The following is a 19,094-nucleotide window of genomic DNA, read 5'->3' on the forward strand; positions in this document are numbered from 1 at the left end:
TTGCGTAGAACCAAGGAGACCACGCCCCCTCAGTCTCCAGCATAGCCCGGGCAAGAAGGGCCCCCCGGGACTGTCCTTCCCTACTGGCTTCAGGCTTCCCCCATCCCAACCCCATCTCTGCTCTCCCCCACCACAGGCTGGGACATCGGACGCCCCCCAGGATGTGACCTACGCCCAGCTGAATCACTTGGCCCTCAGACGCGAGACCACTGCACCCCCTTCCTCCCTGTCAGAGGACCCCTCAGATGAGTCCAGTGTATACGCTGCTCTGGCCGTCCACTAGCCCAGGGAGGGACGCAGACCCCACACTACAAGGAAGGGCCTGAGGGACCCTGGAAGGTCCAGAAGCTGCATGGACACTTGGGTAGTGACCCCAGCCAGCCTGGAAACCTGAGGTGGGCCCCGGCAGCTCCTGGAAGTTGATTGCTTCCAGGAACCCCATCATTACACAGCTGATAAAGTCCCCACCCAAGGGGCCCCACTGACTGCAAGGACCCCATGGGACTGCCACCGAGGCCATAATTACCACGTGGCACCTCAGGCTGAAGCAGGACCTCCTAGCCAGCCCCAGGGATCTGCAGCTGTCACCATGAAGCCCAGTACTTAACTGACCTCAGAGCCCGAACAGGGACCGACAGGGTACAAGGAAGCTGCAACCACGAAGGGGTTGCTCAACTCCATGGTGGGCTTCCTGAGACCCAGTCCCCTGGTCCCCTGCCTGACGCAACTTCGCAGCAAGGTAACGGGAAGCCACTCCCTCCTGACCACCAGGGTCTCCACATCTCCCTGCTGCTGACGCAGGGGGAGGAGGGCCTTACAGAGCCACTAACTCCTTCCCCATTTCACCTCTTAAAACACAGACTTAGGCCTGGCCTGGGGTGGCACAGATTAAGCGTCAACCTGGAATGCTGAGGTTGCCGGTTTGAAACCCCCAGTACATAAAAGAATCTGAGTTAATGCTTCCTACTCTTCCCCCTCCCTTTTTCTCTCACCTCTAAAACTTCAATAAAATTTTTAAATTAAAAACAAAACACAAGACCTGGAAATTCTCCATCAACCACTCCCTCCCACCCCCAGAACAAGCATGAAATGAGCCTGTAGATCTTGTCAAACACTGCCAATTCAAATTCAGCAGCAATGTGTAGTGGATGGGGCTGGTCTTAGCTTCCTCCCCACTCAGGACCAGTGTCCAGAGACCAAGGGCTGAATGGGAACTGGCCCTGACCCGCACACGCTACTTCCTCTGCCTGGAAGTGATTTGTCAGCTTTCAGAATTTCCTTCTAGTTCTGCTTTTCATTTGATCAGGTTTTTTTGTTTGTTTTTTGGCAGAGACAGAGTCAGAGAGAGGGATAGACAGGGAGAGAGATGAGAAACGTCCATTCTTGTCTGACCAGGCGGTGGCGCAGTGGATAGAGCGTCGGACTGGGACGTGGAGGATCCCGGTTCAAGACCCCGAGCTCGCCAGTTTGAGCGCAGGCTCATCTGCTTTGAGCAAGGCTCACCAGCTTGAGCCCAAGGTCACTGGCTGGAGAAAGGGGTCACTCGGTCTGCTGTAGCCCCACGGTCAAGGCACATATGAGAAATCAATGAACTAAGGAGCAGCAACGAAGAATTGATGTTTCTCATCTCTCCCTGTCTGTCCCTCTCTCTCTGTCACTGCCACAAAAATAAATTAAAAAAAAAAACTTAAAACTACTTCAAAAAAAAAAAATCCATTCTTCATTGTGGTTCCTTAGTTGTTCATTGATTTCTCATGTGCCTTGACCAGGGGGCTACAGTAGACCGAGTGACCCCTTGCTCGAGCCAGCAACCTTTGTCTCAAGCTGGTGAGCCTTGCTCAAACCCAATGAACCCACGCTCAAGCTGGCTACCTCAGGGTCTCAAACCCAGGTCCTCCGCGTCCCAGTCCTATGCTATATCTACTGCGCCACCGCCTGGTCAGAATCTTTCTCTTTGAACTGCAGTGAAATTAAGTGATGTTGGCCAAAACTTTGGTTCTGCCTCAAAGAACCTTTCCACCAACAGCCTCAGTCTCTGTGCTGTGAGGTCTCTGGTGTACGAATGTTCTGTTCAGCGGTGCAGTCCCCACCCTAGGACCAGGACCCCCACCTACAGGTGCTCATGAGCATCTAGTGATGGCTTCAGCAGTGCCTCTAAAACTGGACAGGTCAGCACACCCTCACGGATGGCAGGCCTATTAGGGAAGCATTCTCGGTCATTTGATGAATAGTAACTACACTTCCTGGGGCAATGACTTTGCAGTGTGTACAGATGCTGAAGTACACTGCATAACAGACACATAAACAGCCCACAAGGATCTGACCAAAGCGGGCTGGGTGACCAGGCCCTCCCGGGCAGGAAGCAACACTGACCACTGAGCTAGCTCGCAGCAGCTGCTGCAGAACCCAGCCCGTGTGTTCTGGGCAGGGAGGGAAAAAGAGACGCACCAATAAGGACCAGTGCTCAAGTGTTGATCTGTTTTATTATCTGATTGGAAAACCAGATACCCCACCCATCCAGGGCAGAGAAGGGGCCTAATCCTCCTCCTCGTCGTCACCAGCTCCAGCCCCGCCCTGGCCCTTCTTGGCATTCTTCCTCTTCACCCGGCCAGGGCGGCCGCCCCCATATGGAGAGCGGAGAGAGAAGTCGATGTGCTTCTGCGAGTCCAGACGGACAATGAAGGACGGGATGTTCACCACCTGCTTGCGGACCCTGGAAGTGGGGTGGACAGGTCAAGGGGGTGGAGGTCCCCACCCTAGACAAGACAGGTGCCGGTAGAGCCTCCTGACCCCAAGTGATCTGTACCGACTATGGGACAAGCTGCTCTCCTACAGAGGAGATTCAGGAGTGACCACACGAGACCACAGGGCAAGTGAGGTAAGGTAGCAGGGTATCGATCCAAGAGCAGACTTTCCCGTAGTCGGAACTGCACCACACAAAGCTCCATTATCCTGCAGTTTCGCTCAGGCGGCAGCCTGAGGCTGGGCTCCACGAAGTCACTTCCAATGAGGGAAGTGACTACAGATCTTGCCCATGGGCCACAGGGCTGGCAAAGGGCAGAGGCAACGATTCCATGCGCAAGCACCCTGCTCACTTACTGCGGCTTCCTCTGACTGGCCCTGGTTTACCCAGGGCAGCCAGTACGCGGACGGAGACCCAATGAGGAGCCGCTAGCCCTGCCTGGTCTCTCTGCCGCACCTGTGCCACGTCACACCCTGGGCTGTGGCCAACTTGCCAAGGTGACACCCACAGTGCCAAGACTGCCATGGGATCAAGACTGGAATGACCTCACAAGTGGGCCTGAAGAGCACCGAACCCGCCCAAGGCAGGAGGGGCCCAATGACTGTTCTCTCATCTGGGGGACAGCAGAGCTATTACCTGTGCAGCTGTCTGCGTGCCTGGTAGAGGCCTTCGCAAGGTGTACGGCTCAGGCCGCAGTGACCCTTGCGCTGGGCTATGGGGGGAGGGTGGGAGGTAAACCCCAGCCCCCCACAAGCTGTCTGTAGGAGTCAATCTGTACCCTCAAGGTGAGCCTGCACCTCTGTCATCTCCAAGGGCTGCACAGGAGACAGGGACCACAGCAGGGTTAGGGAGGGCAACCTTCAGAAGGCATGGGGTGTGGGGGTGGCCATGGGACTTGGGGAGCCCGCCCAGGGCTATACCTGATGTGGCGCTGGCGGATCAGCACCCGCGCGTGGTGGATTGACTTGGCCAGGCCCAGTTTGAAGACCTGGGTCTGCAGGCGCCTCTCCAAGAAATCCTCGATCTTCAGGCCCAGGATGTAATCCAGCTTCATCTTGCCCTCATCCAGAACCCCGATGCGGACGAGGCGCCGCAGCAGGGCGTTGCCTGGCATGGAGAGAGGGGCTGTGAGCCAGCACGCTGGCGGCCCTCCCACTCGGTGGCTCCGCACCAGGCTGCTGGGACATCGGTGGGAGATAGGAGCTAATTCTGACCTAGGGCTCAATGTTCCAGCCACCGTGTGACTCATGTGACCCTCAGACCACTCTAAGGTGCATTCCTATGGCTACATCCATCTCCCTAGAAGAGACTTGTGTTCTCATCTGGAAAGAGAGCCTTCCTCAGAGTCATCAGAAGAAAATGAGACAAGTTCCTGGAGAAGGGCTGGACGTCCACCTGCAGGACAAAGGCTGCTGCTCTGACTCCCGTGACAAAGCGTGGGGTTACGCCTCACCAGTTTCCCGCACAGCCTTACAGCGAACTGGCACCTTCACAGTAGGGAAAAGCCTAAAACTTCCATCCTTGGAAAGACTAGTTCACTATTTATGAAATGGCTCTTACTGTCGTTCATTACAGCAAAAACAAAATTCGAACCAAGCTCCATAAACAAGGGACCTACATTTACCAGACACATCCTCACCTCCAGGGAGAGCTTAAAGGAAAGTTGGCCGACTTTGTGGGAAAGGGGCCCTTGGCATTACAACATGAAGCAAGCACTTAAGTGTCTTCGTTTCGGATCTCAAGATAGATATCAATGTATGCTGGTCAGTGCCTGGATGAACCAGCCAAATGTTGGCTTCCAAGACTCAGGTAAGCTTCTGGCCTCAAGTCACACACCCGAGTGGGAAAGGCTGGATCTGGAAACAAGGCAGGGCTGTTCCAGGGAGGACCACCCCAGCGGGAGGGCTGCAGGCTCCTTCCCCTGCCCTGTGGCTAACTGGCTCCCACTAGAAAGCAAGGTGCTGACTTCCCCCTGCAACTCCTACTTCTGTGGAAAACCACAATCCTGGGATACCTGCTGATCGTCATCCCACTGCCACAGGACTGCCACCTAACCATGTACCCGAGTAAGTTTCCCCAGGACTAGCTCTATCTTGAGAATCCCCAAACCACACCCAGCTGTGGTCTGCTCCCTACAATCTCTGGGATCTAGTCCCACCCAGTACCAGCTTCCATGGAGCAGGGGATTCTAGAACTTTAATGAGATTGTCAAAGGAGTGTATGAACTAACAAGATCTGGAAACCTCTCACATCCATGAGACTGAGACAGATTTAGACGTGTTAACTTTGCGATGGTTAAACAAGCTCCAGCCTTTATAACAGGTAATATGGATGATTACTGTCATGGTTAACAGTGACAGCTTAAATCCAAAATCACTTCCTTCCTGCCCTGGCTCAGCTGGTTAGCATTGTCCTGATACACCAAGGATGTAGGGGTTGTATCCTACCAGGGCACATATAAGAATCAACCAATGAGCCCTGGCTGGTTGGCTCAGCGGTAGAGCGTCGGCCTAGCGTGCGGAGGACCCAGGTTCGATTCCCGGCCAGGGCACACAGGAGAAGCGCCCATTTGCTTCTCCACCCCTCCGCCGCGCCTTCCTCTCTGTCTCTCTCTTCCCCTCCCGCAGCCAAGGCTCCATTGGAGCAAAGATGGCCCAGGCGCTGGGGATGGCTCTGTGGCCTCTGCCTCAGGCGCTAGAGTGGCTCTGGTCGCAACATGGCGACGCCCAGGATGGGCAGAGCATCGCCCCGGTGGGCGTGCCGGGTGGATCCCGGTCAGGCACATGCGGGAGTCTGTCTGACTGTCTCTCCCTGTTTCCAGCTTCAGAAAAATGCAAAAAAAAAAAAAAAAAAAAGAATCAACCAATGAATCCATGAAAGAGTAGAATAACAAATTAATATTAATGTCTGTCTCTCCTTCCTCTCTCTCAAATAAAAAAATAAAAGCCCTTTCTTCCTTAGTCATAGGTTGGGGGAAAAAAATCATGTTACTCTGATTAAAAATTAAAGTAAAACAGCCCAGGTCAGTTGGCTCAGTGGCAGAGCAATGGCACGGCATAAGTCCCAGGTTTGATTTCCAGTCAGGAGCAGGCAGGAGTCTGTCTCTCTGCCTCCCTGTTTCTCACTTCAGAAAAATACAAAAAATGAAAATTAAGAAAAAAGCCACATACGTAAGAAATCCAGACCTGATTCCCAACCTCACCAGCTTCTCACCATGAATCAACATTCCCTGACCTCAGACTAAGAGCAGTATCAAGATGACAAGCTATGAGGAAGCCAGTGTTTGAAATAGCTAAAAACAAGTGCAGACACTTTAGGTAAATTGTAGGGTGTATAAATTTTATCCTATAAAAGCTGTTATAAAAAACAAATGATGCCCTGGCCAGATTAAAGTGTCACCCAGGCTTGCAGGTTTGAGCCCCAGCCAGGGCACACACAAGAATCAAGCATCTGCCTGACCAGGCAGTGGCTCAGTGGATAAAGCATTGGACTGGGACTCAGAGGACCCAGGTTCAAAACCCCAAGGTCACCGGCTTGAGCACAGGGTCACTGGCTTGAGTGTGGGATCCTAGACATGACCCCATGCTAAATGACCCAAAGGTTGCTAACTTGAGCAAGGGGTCACTAGCTCTTGCTGTAGCACACACACCCCCACCCCCATCAAGGCACACATGAGAAAGCAATCAATGAACAACTAAGGTGCTACAACGAAAAACTGATGCTTCTCATCTCTCTTCTTCCTGCCTGTCCCTCTCTCACAAGTGGGGAAAAAAAAGGAATCCAGCATCAACCAATACTACTATTTAAGTTTGGAAATGATGACAAATTTTTGTATTTCTTTAATCAATGTGTTTAGTGATATGTATTGCATTATGTATATTTTAAATTTTATTAATAAAAGAATGGGAAGTAGGGAGAGAGACAAATAGGAACACTCATCTGTTCCTGTAGGTGCCCCAACTGGGAATCAAACTGGCAACCTCTGTGCTTCTGGACAATGCTCTAAACAACTGAGCTATCTGGCCAAGGCTGCATTCTACACTGATGTGTGTATTAATATATACTGATCATGTATTAGACTTAACATACAAACACACTGATATAAAGGAGTACGTCGGCCTAGCGTGCAGAGGACCTGGGTTCGATTCCCGGCCAGGACACACAGGAGAAGCGCCCATTTGCTTCTCCACCCCTCCGCCGCGCTTTCCTCTCTGTCTCTCTCTTCCCCTCCCGCAGCCAAGGCTCCATTGGAGCGAGGATGGCCCGGGCGCTGGGGATGGCTCTGTGGCCTCTGCCTCAGGCGCTGGAGTGGCTCTGGTCGCAACATGGCGACGCCCAGGATGGGCAGAGCATCACCCCTGGTGGGCGTGCCGGGTGGATCCCGGTTGGGCGCATGCGGGAGTCTGTCTGACTGTCTCTCCCCGTTTCCAGCTTCAGAAAAATGGGGGAAAAAAAAAAAAAAGAGTAAAAACTGTAGCCTTTGCGTTCTCTGTGGCCTCTATAGAGATCCTAAGCAGCAAAATCTTTGTGTTGTGACATGCAGAAGTGGAACAGAGTATTAAGCCATACTTGAGAATTAAAAAAAAAGAAAAAGGAATCAACCAATGAATGCATAAGTGGAACATCAAATCGATGTTTCTCGCTCTCTAAAATCAATTTTTTTTAAAAGTTCAGAATTATCTACAGCCAGACTTCAGTCTGTTGAACTCAGTCTGTACTTATAGCTCTTCTGCACCTGGGGGATACAATGTTAAGATACTTCAGCAACATAGGCAACCAACTTATTTCTTACACTTAGATACTGTTTCAAGTTTTGGTTACTTTCCCTAAACTTCCTCTAAAATCACCAAATTACCTCCCCATCCCTGAGATCCCCCTGGTCCTTACCATTTGGTTCATCTGTAAGAGTAATTTCAGTAGTCATTCCTACAAGGCTGCCATTCAGATTAAATAATGTATATGGAGAGTTTAGAAAAAGCACTTAGCCAGTCCTTACAATAGATCAGCTGTTTTAGTATTACCTTCATCTTACAACCTGAAAGGTACTATTAACATTTGAATGTGATCATGTCCATCTTCAATTAGCTTCTCATCTCAAAACACTTAAGACCTTAAACAAGCATTAAAAATAACTTTCTTCCCTGTGACATCCACAAGTCCTCCCCTGTTCAGGCCTTTGCTAAATGTCACCTTGACCACCTTATTAAAGCAGGCAGATGTACACCGCCGAGCATCATCCCTGCAATCACCATAAGACACTGCAGAAATTTTACTGTCTATTCTCACCACCACCAGAACCATTTCATTACATTACAGTTATAGCCAAGTGCCCAAGCTTGACTGCATTTTAAGTTCTAGTCAACAGTAAATTAGGCTCCAATGTTTGGATAAAACAAAGTCACACACATAAAGACTACAGAAAGGGATCTACACGCACTTTTCTAACCCATGATTTCCACTAACCGCCTAGTTAAAAGGCTGGATCCACTTGTTCAATGTTATCACTTCTGATCACTGAACCAGCAGGCCCAGAAAACCGCAGCAGCCCTGCAACTCATCGCTTTCCTGTGGGCTCCACACACACCTTCAAACAGGCGCCGTGGGTCTTTCTCGTCCAGCGTCAGCAGCTCCCGGGCAGCCTTGCGGATCTTGGCCAGGGTAAATTTGACCCTCCACACCTCACGTTTGTTCCGGAGCCCATACTCTCCTACAGAAAAAAAAAGGGGGGGAGGGGTTGCGGGGGTTGGGGTGTGTTGTCCGACGAACAGGCCGTTCCACGCACTAGTGCCAAAAGACGGATTGATGGCTTCGGGGCAGAAAAATCTTCCTAAACCACTAAGAGTTCGGAACTTGAGGAGGAGGGAGGGAGCACACCGGAGGACTTGAACAGTCAGAGCACATGGCCGGCCTCACGCACGTGCTAGTCTTCCCCTTACCCCTACCCCGGAATCCGAAACCCTCCCTGCCTTGCCCACTCACCGATCAGCTTCAGCTCTTGGTCAAGGCGGGATTTCTCAAAGGGTCTCCGCGGGGTCACGTAGGTTTTGCGACAAACCCAGCTCCGCGCCACCGGCATATTGGCTCCGCTAGCCCGTCTGCGCCTGCGCAGAAAGGAAAGCGCAATGCGACTTTCTCAGGCGGCGGCTGCGCAGTCCCACAGCTACGCTAGAATCCCGCGGCACTGAGAATGTCGCGACAACCGTCCCTAGAGCTTCTACAACCAGTATCACTCCACAAACCCGTCCTGTCCAACTACCCTATCTCACTCCCAACCTCTTCACCGTCCTACCGAAGCTCGGAAGGCCCGCCAGACCCTACGACCCCAAACCGGACTACACAGGACGGCACAAAAGCTCACCTATACGCAGCCCACAAAGAATGAAAAAGAGAAGCCCGTACGCCTCGGCCGCGCTCTTATAGCAATGCTTCCGCGCTGTGTGTCGTCATCACGCACGGCTCACCCTGCACCAATCAGAAAACACGCTGGTGGGCTGGAAAGCTATTGATGAATACAAGAAGTTTCCCTCGTGTGGCGTTTGTTTAACGCGGCCGGATTTATCTCGGCTAGACGGAGTACGGACGCCCGGGGAAATGGGGACGCTCCTCTGCCCCCTGGGTGGTGACTTAAGTCCAGCCATCTAGCCTCTGAGTCGGGAATAATGTTGGAAACGTTGCGCCCACCTTCTAGACCTCAGCCGGCTCCCACTCTGAGAAAGGACACCCGGAAGGCTGGAGCTTCTCGAACTCACAGCTCCTTCCAAATGACGCTCCGTGAATAATGAAGTCGTCATATTTCCCATCAGAATAGTGGCACCCCGAAGCGTAGCCAGAACCCAACCTGCCGTTTTGAACTGTGGCTACAAACCTGAGCAATGAGTGCAGAAAGTGGAATTCACGAAGCCGCAGTTGTGTGGCTTGCCCGAGGAGACGCAACTCAGCCTTCCATTCTGACAGGATTCCACTTTTGCCTTCCGTGCTTTTGTAGACAACGGGAAAAAAAACCCAAAAACACTAGGTAGAAATGCAGCCACTCTTGGAATGTTTATCACTTAGTGGCTTTGTTTACCGCTGAGGACAGTCACCCTCCCTCAGCGTGGACCTCATTAATTCATTTGTTGAGCAGCGCAAGGAATTGTTCCACCGGGTGGCATATAGGCGTAAATAAAACAGCCCCTCTGCTCAAGGAGCTTAGTCTTAAGAAAACAGAAACAATAATTTGAAGGAAGTAAATCACTTCAGAGAGGGGTGCCATAAAGAAAATAAATTACCAATAATGATAGGGAAGATAGTACTTCGGATAGGATGGTCCTGGTCGGACTGTTGAAGGAGGTGGCTTTTTTTTTTTTTTTTTTTTTTTTGAGACTCAAGAATAAAAAGGCTTTGTGCCTCTTTATCAAAAACATCAGTTTCTATTCTGAGGTTCGTTTCCAGAACAGGATAAGTGTTCTGAAATCTTACTCTGTCTTTTGTCATCATCTTACCCTCAGCCCCTAGGATTATTTCCTCTAGTCCTTGTCTCTCTGGAGTACTCCCATTCACACCAAGGGCTTTATCATCATCAGATAATGTTTAATAAGCAATTTAAATATGCAAGGCTTTGGGCTAAACAGGTCATCTGGATTTTTTAAATTCTTGTGACACATGATTTCTGTCACTAAAAACAATAATAGGTGGTGGTCTAAAATGCTTACTGTGTATGAGGCACTGTTCTAAGAATTTTACATGTATTAATTTATTGAATCCTCAATATGTACATAAGGAATGCTCTCGGAGAAGTTGTCCTCGCTCATTAAGGGCTACTCATACTATTATCAATCCTATTTCACAGAGATTGCACTGAGGGACCAAAAGATGGTTACAGCCTGACCAGGCGGTGGCACAGTGGATAGAGCGTTGGACTGGGATGCCGAGAACCCAGGTTCAAGACCTCGAGGTCACCAGCTTGAGCACGGGCTCATCTGGTTTGAGCAAAAAAGCTCACCAGCTTGGACCCAAGGTCACTGGCTCCAGCAGGGGGTTACTCGGTCTGCTGAAGGCCCGCGGTCAAGGCACGTATGAGAAAGCAATCAATGAACAACTAAGGTGTTGCAATACGCAATGAGAAACTGATGATTGACTGCTTCTCATCTCTTCGTTCCTGTCTGTCTGTCCCTGTCTATCCCTCTCTCTGATTCTCTGTCTCTGTTAAAAAAAAAAAAGAAAGAAAGAAAGAAAAAAAAAAGATGGTTACAGAACTTGCCAAGGTTACACAATGTGGCCTTACTGGTGGTGGCACACAGAATTGAGCATCAGCTTGGGACCTGAGTGCCGCTGATTGAAACCCTGAGGTCACCCGCCACAGCACAGGCTCATCAGCTTGAGCACAGGGCTTGCCATTTTGAGCAAAGAATCATCAATAGGATCCCAAAGTCACTGGCTTGAGGCCCAAGGTCACTGGCTTGAATCGTCAACCTCAGCATCTCAGGTTGATGCTTTATCCATTGGACCACCACAGGTCTGGCTGGGCCACAATATATTTTCTAAAGACTGTTTATTTAGAGCACTTTAGGCTCAAAGCAAAACTGAGAGGAAGGTATAGATTTACCAAACTGTCTTCCAAAGTGACTGTACCATTCGCATTACCACAAGTAACAAATGAGATATATAGTTCTAGTTGCTCCACATCCATACCAGCATTTGCTGTTGTCAGTGTTCTATATTTTAGCCATTCTAATAGGTGTACAGTGGCATGTCATTGTTAATTTGTATTTCCATAATGACATGATGTGGAGTATCTTTTCATATGCTTATTGGCCATCTCTATTTTCTTTTATGAGTTGTTTTGGGCCCATTTTATTCAAAGTTTTTTTTTAATACCTCTTTTATTGGGGGGAGTATTTATTCATTTTAGAGAGGAGAGAGAGAGAGAAAGGGGGAGGAGCAAGAATGCTCCCATATGTGCATTGACCAGGCAAGCCCAGGGTTCTGAACCACCAATCTCAGAGTTCCAGGTTGATGCTTTATCCACTGCACCACCACAGGTCAGACTCAAGGTGTTTTTTGTTAGATTTTATTTCTTTATCTTAGAGAGAGGAGAAAGAGAGGAGGGGGTGGGGTGGAGCAAGAAGCATCAACTCATAGTTGCTTCTACTATGTGCCTTGACCAGGCAAGGCTGGGGGGGTTTCAAACCGGTGACCTCAGTGTTCCAGGTTGATGCTTTATCCACTATGCTACCACAGGTCAGGCCTAGGGCCCATTTTCTAGTTGTTTTCTTATTGTTGAGTTCTAAGAGTTATTTGTATATTTTGGACAACAGTCCTGTATCAAATGTTTCTTTTTCAATATTTTCTGTTTAATGTTTTAACGAAATCCAGCTTATCAGTTTTTTCTTTTACAGATCATGCGTTGGTGTTGCATCTACAATCATTGCCTCCTGACTGGTGGTGGCACAGATGATAGAGCAGCAACCTGCAACACTGAGGTCACCAGTTTGAGCACAGGCTTACCGGCATGAGCATGGTATCACTGGCTTGAGTGTGAGAGCATCAACACGATCCAAAGGTTGCTGACTTTAACCCAAGGTCACCAGCTTGTGAGCAGGCAATCGTTGGCTAGACTTGAGCCCAAGGTCACAGGTCCAATCCCCAGTCAAGGGGATTCTCAGATATATGAGAGCACTTAATGCAACTAAAGTGAAGCAATAACAAAGTAATGCTTCTCTTTGTCTCTCCCTTTCTCTCTTAGAAAAACAATAAAAATGAAATAAAATAGCCCTGACCTGTGGTGGCACAGTGGATAAAGCATTGACCTGGAATGCTGAGGTCGCCAGTTTGAAACCCTGAGCTTGCCTTATCAGGGCACATATGGGAGTTGATGTGTCCTGCTCCTCCCCCCTTCTCTCTCTTTCTCTCTCTCTCTTCCCTCTCTAAAATGAATAACTAAAATCTTTAAAAAATAATAAAATAAGTAGAAATAAAAATAAATGTTCAAGCAATTTCTTAAGCATAAAGGAAGATATAGTGATCACTTTATAAATGCATTTTTTATACCTATGTGGTTTAGCTTTTGTAAATAATAAGGAATATGGCCTGACCAGACGGTGGTGCAGTGGATGGAGTGTCAGACTGGGACGAAGAGGACCCAGATTCGAAACCCCGAGGTCACCACCTTGAGCACAGGCTCATCTGGCTTAAGTGCGGGCTCGCCAGTTTGAGCACGGGCTCGCTGGCTTGAGCGTGAGATCATAGACATGACCCCATGGTCGCTGGCTTGAGCAAGGGGTCACTCACTCTGCTGTAGCTCCTCCTCCCCCGGTTAAGGCACATATGAGAAAGCAATCAATGAACAACTAAGGAGCTGCAACAAAGTGGCACAATAAAGAATTGATGCTTCTCACCTGTTCTGTCCTGTCTGTCTGTCCCTATCTATCCCTCTCTGTCTCTGTCACAAAAAGAAAAAAAAAGGGGGGGGAATGTGACACACATATAAAAAAGATTTAGAATATAAATGTATGGTACAAAAAATAATTCTCAAACACTTGAATAAATACCTGTCAGGCCAAGAAAAAAGAACACTGCCAGTATTCCAGAAGGCCCCAGAGCCTTCCTGACACCCCCCACTCCAAACTCCTGTTCTGAAACAGCAACATTCACCTCTTTCTGATCTTCATACACTATTTTTGTTTACATCTTTGTATGAATCTGAAATGTTTCATTAAAATCTTTTCAAAAAGAAGTCTAGCATGGTGGGAATACCTCAAGCTTTGTTCAGAGAAAGACCAGGTTTTAAATCCCAGCCCTGTTTACTAGCCGTGTGACCTTGGGCAAGCCATTTCCCTCCTCCAGACTTTTCCTCATCTGTATAAGCAGTAGCAAATGGCCACACTTCCCAGGACTGTCCTAAGGATTCAAATCACAAACTCCACATTTATTCAATAAGTTTATTGAAATATATTGGGACCTAAGTCCTACAGAAAATAGAAATGAATCAAACCCCGTCGTCACTCTCAAGAAGCTCACAGTTTGGAAATAGGTAACTACAAAAACAACACAGTCAATAGTGCTTTGAAACAAGGAGAGACATAAAAAGGATGTAGCTTTTATAATTCTGGAATCGAAAACTGACCACAGGGAGAGGTAGGATGGTGTTTGTAGTCATCACCCACACAGAGATGAACCTGGGACCATCTAGAAAGGATCTTGCCACAGACACAGACACACACCATAGGTCTCTGGAGTTCACTGCAGGCTGGCCCACTGCAGGGAGGTGTAGACCACCTTACCATCAGGCTGCGGAGAACAGAGGAGGAGCGTCTTTCTGACGCTAGTCCCAAGGCGGCCAGCAGAAACCAGGTCCTGGAGTGGGATGGGATCCTCAGGAGCCCAGCACTGGGCGATGTAGTGGGCATGGAAACGGAGCGGGTCACCTGGGTGAGGAAGAGAGACATGCAAGTTTCCAATGGGACAAGGTGGGAAGACATGGGACCACCCATAGGTAGGAAACAGGAAATCATTTTAGCATTTTAAAACAGATACAGAAATGTAGACACAGAAATTTGTCTTCTCAAAATTGTTTTCAAGAAGTGTAGCAGTATAGCGACACTAAAATCTACCTATATACATCACCCAGTGCTAAGACTCTCACCTTATTTGCAGACAACTTAGTGGACAGTCTGCAACCAATAGCTCTATTTATCAGGTAGCTCTACTTTTTCATGTTCCTAACGGGAACAAACAAGGTGACTTTGTGCAGATTTATTTTTGCAAACTTTTAGTTATACAATAGAGGGACACTTACTACAAATTCAAAAATTAACTGATTCATCAAAAGTCCCTTTACCTACATATACCTGATGTAAATTCCCTTCCAGAGGTAACCATTGTAGTTGGGCTGGAGTACATCCTTTCATGCTTTTTTCTACTTTCTTGATAGGATCTTCTTAGTCTACTTAGTATTTTATTTTATTCTAAGTTCTCTTCATATTCTTTCACTAGAGCCACAACTTTTTTTTAAGTGAGAGAAGGGAAGATAGTGAGACTCCTGCATGCACCTGGACCAGGATCGAGCCAGCAACCGCTATCTAGAGCCAATGCTTGAAATAACTGAGCTATCCTTAGCACCTGAGGCTGACACTCAGACCAACCAAGTTATCTTCAGTGCTGGGGGGGGTGACACTCAAAATAATCGAGCCACTGTCTGAAGGAGTAAAGGGAGGAGAGAAGCAGATGGTCAATTCTCTTGTGAGTCCTGACCAGGATAGAACCCAGGATATCCATACACCAGCCTAACACTTTATCCACTGAGCCAACTGACCAAGGCCTAGAGCCACAAATTTTAAAATTCTTTTTATTTGACTTTTATAAAGAGGAAGGGAGAGTGAGAAACATCGATTTCTTGTTCCATTTATCTATGCATTGATTTTTGTATGTGCCTTGACTGGGGAATGAACCTGCAACCTTGGAGTATCTGGACAACAATCTAACCAACTGAGCTACCCGCTAGTCATGATTTTTAAGACTAAAAAATGTGCATATATGTATAAATAATGTGTATATAAGAATACAAAATATGACTTACTATCCACATTTTCTACAAGCTATTCTTTTTTTCTCCCTTTGGTCCCTTTTTTATTTTTATTTTTTTTTATTTTTACAGAGACAGAGAGAGGGATAGACAGGGACAGACAGACGAGAACGGAGCGATGCCCTGGCCGGTTGGCTCAGTGGTAGAGCGTCGGCCTGGCGTGCAGAAGTCCTGGGTTCGATTCCCGGCCAGGGCACACAGGAGAAGCGCCCATCTGCTTCTCCACCCCTCCCCCTCTCCTTCCTCTCTGTCTCTCTCTTCCCCTCCCAGAGCCGAGGCTCCATTGGAGCAAAGATGGCCCGGGCGCTGGGGATGGCTCCTTGGCCTCTGCCCCAGGCGCTAGAGTTGCTCTGGTAGCGACAGAGCGAAGCCCCGGAGGGGCAGAGCATTGCCCCCTGGTGGGCAGAGTGTAGCCCCCTGGTAGGCGTGCTGGGTGGATCCCGGTCGGGCGCATGCGGGAGTCTGTCTGTCTCTCCCCGTTTCCAGCTTCAGAGAAATGCAAAAAAAAAAAAAAAAAAAAAAAAAGAACGGAGAGATGAGAAGCATCAATCATTAGTTTTTCGTTGCGTGTTGCAACACCTTAGTTGTTCATTGATTGCTTTCTCATATGTGCCTTGACCGCAGGCCTTCAGCAGACCAAGCAACCCCTTGCTTGAGCCAGCGACCTTGGGTCCAAGCTGGTGAGCTTTACTCAAACCAGATGAGCCCGCGCTCAAGCTGGCGACCTCGGGGTCTCGAACCTGGATTTTCCGCATCCCAGTCCGACACTCTATCCCAGTGGTCTCCAAACTTTTTACACAGGGGTCCAATTAACTGTCCCTCAGACCATTGGAGGGCTGCCAAATACAGTGGTCCTCTCACTGACCACCAATGAAAGAGGTGCCCCTTCCAGAAGTGCAGTGGGGGCTGGAAAAATGGCCTCAGGGGGCCGCATTGCAGCCCACGGGCCGTAGCTTGGGGACGCCTGCTCTATCCACTGCGCCACCTCCTGGTCAGGCCCTTTGGTCATTTTTAAAATAAATGTACATGGACCCACATCAATCTTATAACTAATGGTGTTTCTCTGACAGCTAACAGTAATATTATTTTCTACTGATTTGAGATGGGGGGGGGGAAGAGAGAGAAAAGGAGAAAAAGAGAAGCATCAATTCATTGTTCCACTTAGTTGTGCACTCTTTGGTTGCTTATCATAGTGTCCTGACCAGAGATTGAACCCACAACCTCAGTGCACCTGGACAATACTCTATCCACTGACCCACACCGCCAGTACCTAGCAGTGTTTAATCACTAACCTATTAATCATCATTTTGCTTTCTAACATTTGAACACTGTATGGAATCCTGCAATGACTCTTTCTTGTATGTATAGTATACTTCTCTAAATATTTCTAAATGAAATTTCTCAATGAAAAGCAGTGTTAATGAAATGTACTATATATACTGCCCTCCAAATAAGGTTGGGTTACCAAGTGTTTCCTGTCCTTCCACGTGTTTCAGAAGCTGAGAAAAAGAGACAAAAAGGAAAAATGCAGAATGTGGTGGGATTGTGAAGAAAAGAGACAACGAGAGGTCCCCACCCAAACTCACCAGGGTAGACCAGGAAGTCACCCCCGAACTTGCCAGCAGCGCTGAGGAAGAAGCCCCGCTCCCACAGGTCTCTGTAGATGCTGTAGCGCAGCTCATGGGCTGGCCGGCCAGCGTGGGGCCAGTCCTTGGACTGGACACGCCAGTCCAGGGGCCGAGCCTTGATGGGTCGAGGCCTAGCAGTGGCTAGCTGGACGAGGAGAGCAGACCTGGGCAAGGGGGCCGCCCCATCTGAGGGCCCTAATTGGGGAGAGGAGGAACCTGGGGGAGGTGAACCCAAGAGTTTGGTGAATTCAAGATGCAAGGTCTTCCCATCCCTGAGGGAGACCCAGGCCCTAGAGTCCCGGCCAAAATTCCCAAAAGATCTGTCTGCAGCTTCCCCTGGTCCCCGAACTCCAACCTCCACCCTCACCGGCTTCCTCCTGCTCTCCAGAAGCCTCGCTAGCACTGGCCTCCTTCTCTTCAGCAGCCTGGTTCCCACTGGCCTCCTGGCTCTCGCTGGTCCCTGAATCTTGCTCCAGCTTCTGCTTCTTGGCAGCCTGGCTCTCTGCAATCTTCTCTAGGACTTCCTGACGACGGGTCTCACGAGCCTCAGCCGCCAGAGCGCTCTGTTCCTGGAAGCTCTGCTCTTGTTGGCGCTTGAAGGATGCCAGAGCCTGAAAAGTCAACTTTGCTGGAGCCTCAGGGTCCAGGTATGCCCTCCCCCAGGCAGCCAGAAATCTTGAGGCCCAGACCGCTCCCACCTCAGGGCCGGAGTCCGGGGATCCCGGCATCCCACTCCCACATGATCCCACGTCCCTCCCACTCAGGGTCTCAAGCCTCTTCTCGCGCAGGTCCAGAGAGCGTGCGCCCCCAGCCCGCTCCCCTTACCAGGCTGTGTTGGCGGGGATCCGGGCGCGGAGCGCTGACTAGGGTCACGGCGCCGATCTCGGCTAGGAGCCGCGCCTCCTCCGGCATCAGCAGCAGCGGCAGGCCCAGGCGCGAGTTCTGGCGGGGCCCGCGAGGCAGGGCGCCCACCGTGCGGCCCCCTACTCCCAGGCGCTCCCGCAGCGCCTGCACGGCCTCGGCCCCCCACACAAGGGAGCGGCCGTTCGCCACCTCCACCACCAGCATCCTCCTGCGGGAGCCGGGGCACTGCGGTCACCGACAGTGCCGCCCAGAGCGCTCCCACCGCCTCGGGGGTCTCGGCGAACCACCGCCCTGGGCCTCAAGGGGCGGAGCCACTCCGTGGCGGTTCACCACCTGCTGGACAGGAGGGGCAGGCCCCGCCCCCGGGCGCCTGGCCCCGCCCCCGGATCATCCGGGTAGGCCCTGGGGCCGCGCGAGACGGTACCCTGCCTTTCGCCCAACCGCGAGTCACAACTCCCGCCTGGGCCAACATAGTCTCGCCCGCCATCGTGCCTTCACGCCTCCGAGAAAAGCCTCCCGCGGGGCCACGCCCCTTCGAGAGGTTCATTTGCACCGCTCTCTTGCCCAGCAGGCGTCTCCCCTCTTCGGACATTCCCGTCAGATGTCGGGACCTGCCGAGGCCAAGACCATGCCCAATTCGGACTGCTCGGGACCTGGCTCCGCCCACTTCGAGAGGCCTCGCCTCTTACCGAACGCAAGCAAGTCCGCGTTCGGGAGTCCTCGGCTCGGTCGGATGAACCGCCCCACCCCTTTCCGAAATAAGTAGTCGAGTGTTCCGGCTTCATCGTCTCCGGTCATCCGCAGGTTGTGGCCCCGCCCCATCCGGCCGCAGGCACTCCCACCAGCGGGGGGAGTCCCCGCACCACAACCAAGCCCCACGGCCGGAGGCCCCGCCCCCTGAGCACCCGATGCCCGTTCTCCGCTCCCGCGGGCTCACCCCACTCGTAGTCGCGCGGTCCGCCTCCTCGCTCCCCCTCAGAATGTGGCGTCGTCCTCCGATAAAACCAGCTCGTCACCTTGTAAACACTAATCGCAGTCCTGGCGGAGCCACCACCTACGCATCGCGCCACGCGCGGCTCCTTGCACAACACCCACCCAGGATGGACCCGCCCCCCACCCGCCCGCCGCCAGCTCTGCGAAATGGGAACTCTGGGGACCGCCCCGCAGCGCCGTAGCCCCGCCTTCCTCCTGAAGTAAACCACCTTTAATTCCGCCCCTCTGAACGCACCCCGCTTCTCCGATTCGGTTCCGCAACTTCGGTCCTCGAGACGCGTTACCCCGGCCCCGCCTCCCTTCG

The 19,094-nt window shown here is 50.6% G+C and overlaps 3 protein-coding genes across 7 annotated transcripts in view; 1 reads left to right on the forward strand and 2 right to left on the reverse strand.

The window, feature by feature from the left end:
- The window catches only part of LOC136331961 (leukocyte immunoglobulin-like receptor subfamily A member 6), a 50,975-nt gene extending 49,989 nt beyond the window's left edge, over positions 1-986 (forward strand). For all 4 annotated transcript variants that reach the window (XM_066271150.1, XM_066271151.1, XM_066271149.1 and 1 more), the window contains one exon: positions 137-986. In XM_066271150.1, the coding sequence (XP_066127247.1) occupies positions 137-283 (147 nt within the window). In that variant the 3' untranslated portion in view covers positions 284-986. The remainder of the gene's footprint in view (positions 1-136) is intronic.
- Positions 987-2,464: 1,478 nt separating this feature from the next.
- On the reverse strand, positions 2,465-9,177 carry RPS9 (ribosomal protein S9). 2 transcript variants are annotated; one of them, XM_066271180.1, is made up of 5 exons: positions 9,102-9,177; positions 8,723-8,844; positions 8,328-8,450; positions 3,664-3,850; positions 2,465-2,713 (listed from the first exon to the last, which is right to left on the reverse strand). In XM_066271180.1, exons 2-5 carry the CDS (start codon positions 8,817-8,819, stop codon positions 2,536-2,538), a joined length of 585 nt encoding a protein of 194 aa, XP_066127277.1. In that variant the 5' UTR covers positions 8,820-8,844; positions 9,102-9,177; the 3' UTR covers positions 2,465-2,535. The 2 variants fall into 2 exon arrangements, with proteins under 2 accessions (XP_066127277.1, XP_066127276.1); XM_066271179.1 differs by lacking the exon at positions 9,102-9,177 and having other exon boundaries at positions 8,723-9,080.
- Positions 9,178-13,648: 4,471 nt separating this feature from the next.
- Positions 13,649-18,936, reverse strand: TSEN34 (tRNA splicing endonuclease subunit 34). Its single transcript, XM_066271173.1, has 5 exons — positions 18,735-18,936; positions 17,759-18,005; positions 17,301-17,544; positions 16,892-17,149; positions 13,649-14,148 (listed from the first exon to the last, which is right to left on the reverse strand). The coding sequence occupies exons 2-5, from the start codon at positions 17,999-18,001 to the stop codon at positions 13,961-13,963; spliced, it is 933 nt and encodes a 310-aa protein (XP_066127270.1). The 5' UTR covers positions 18,002-18,005; positions 18,735-18,936; the 3' UTR covers positions 13,649-13,960.
- Between the last annotated feature and the right edge of the window lie 158 nt (positions 18,937-19,094).

The sequence above is a fragment of the Saccopteryx bilineata genome, chromosome 3 (genome assembly GCF_036850765.1).
Source record: "Saccopteryx bilineata isolate mSacBil1 chromosome 3, mSacBil1_pri_phased_curated, whole genome shotgun sequence".
In the NCBI taxonomy this organism is placed as follows: domain Eukaryota; kingdom Metazoa; phylum Chordata; class Mammalia; order Chiroptera; family Emballonuridae; genus Saccopteryx; species Saccopteryx bilineata.

Excerpts from the sequence above, each read along its gene's own strand:
- TSEN34 (XM_066271173.1), bottom strand. The coding sequence starts at position 18,001 with ATGCTGGTGGTGGAGGTGGCGAACGGCCGCTCCCTTGTGTGGGGGGCC. Across the intron at positions 17,150-17,300 it reads TGGAGAGCAGGAGGAAGCCG|GTTCCTCCTCTCCCCAATTA; the intron begins GTGAGGGTGGAG and ends CACCTCCCCCAG. Across the intron at positions 14,149-16,891 it reads TGACTTCCTGGTCTACCCTG|GTGACCCGCTCCGTTTCCAT; the intron begins GTGAGTTTGGGT and ends TTCCTCACCCAG.
- RPS9 (XM_066271180.1), bottom strand. The coding sequence starts at position 8,819 with ATGCCGGTGGCGCGGAGCTGGGTTTGTCGCAAAACCTACGTGACCCCG. Across the intron at positions 3,851-8,327 it reads CCCACGGCGCCTGTTTGAAG|GCAACGCCCTGCTGCGGCGC; the intron begins GTGTGTGTGGAG and ends TCTCCATGCCAG. Across the intron at positions 2,714-3,663 it reads ATCCGCCAGCGCCACATCAG|GGTCCGCAAGCAGGTGGTGA; the intron begins GTATAGCCCTGG and ends CCCCACTTCCAG.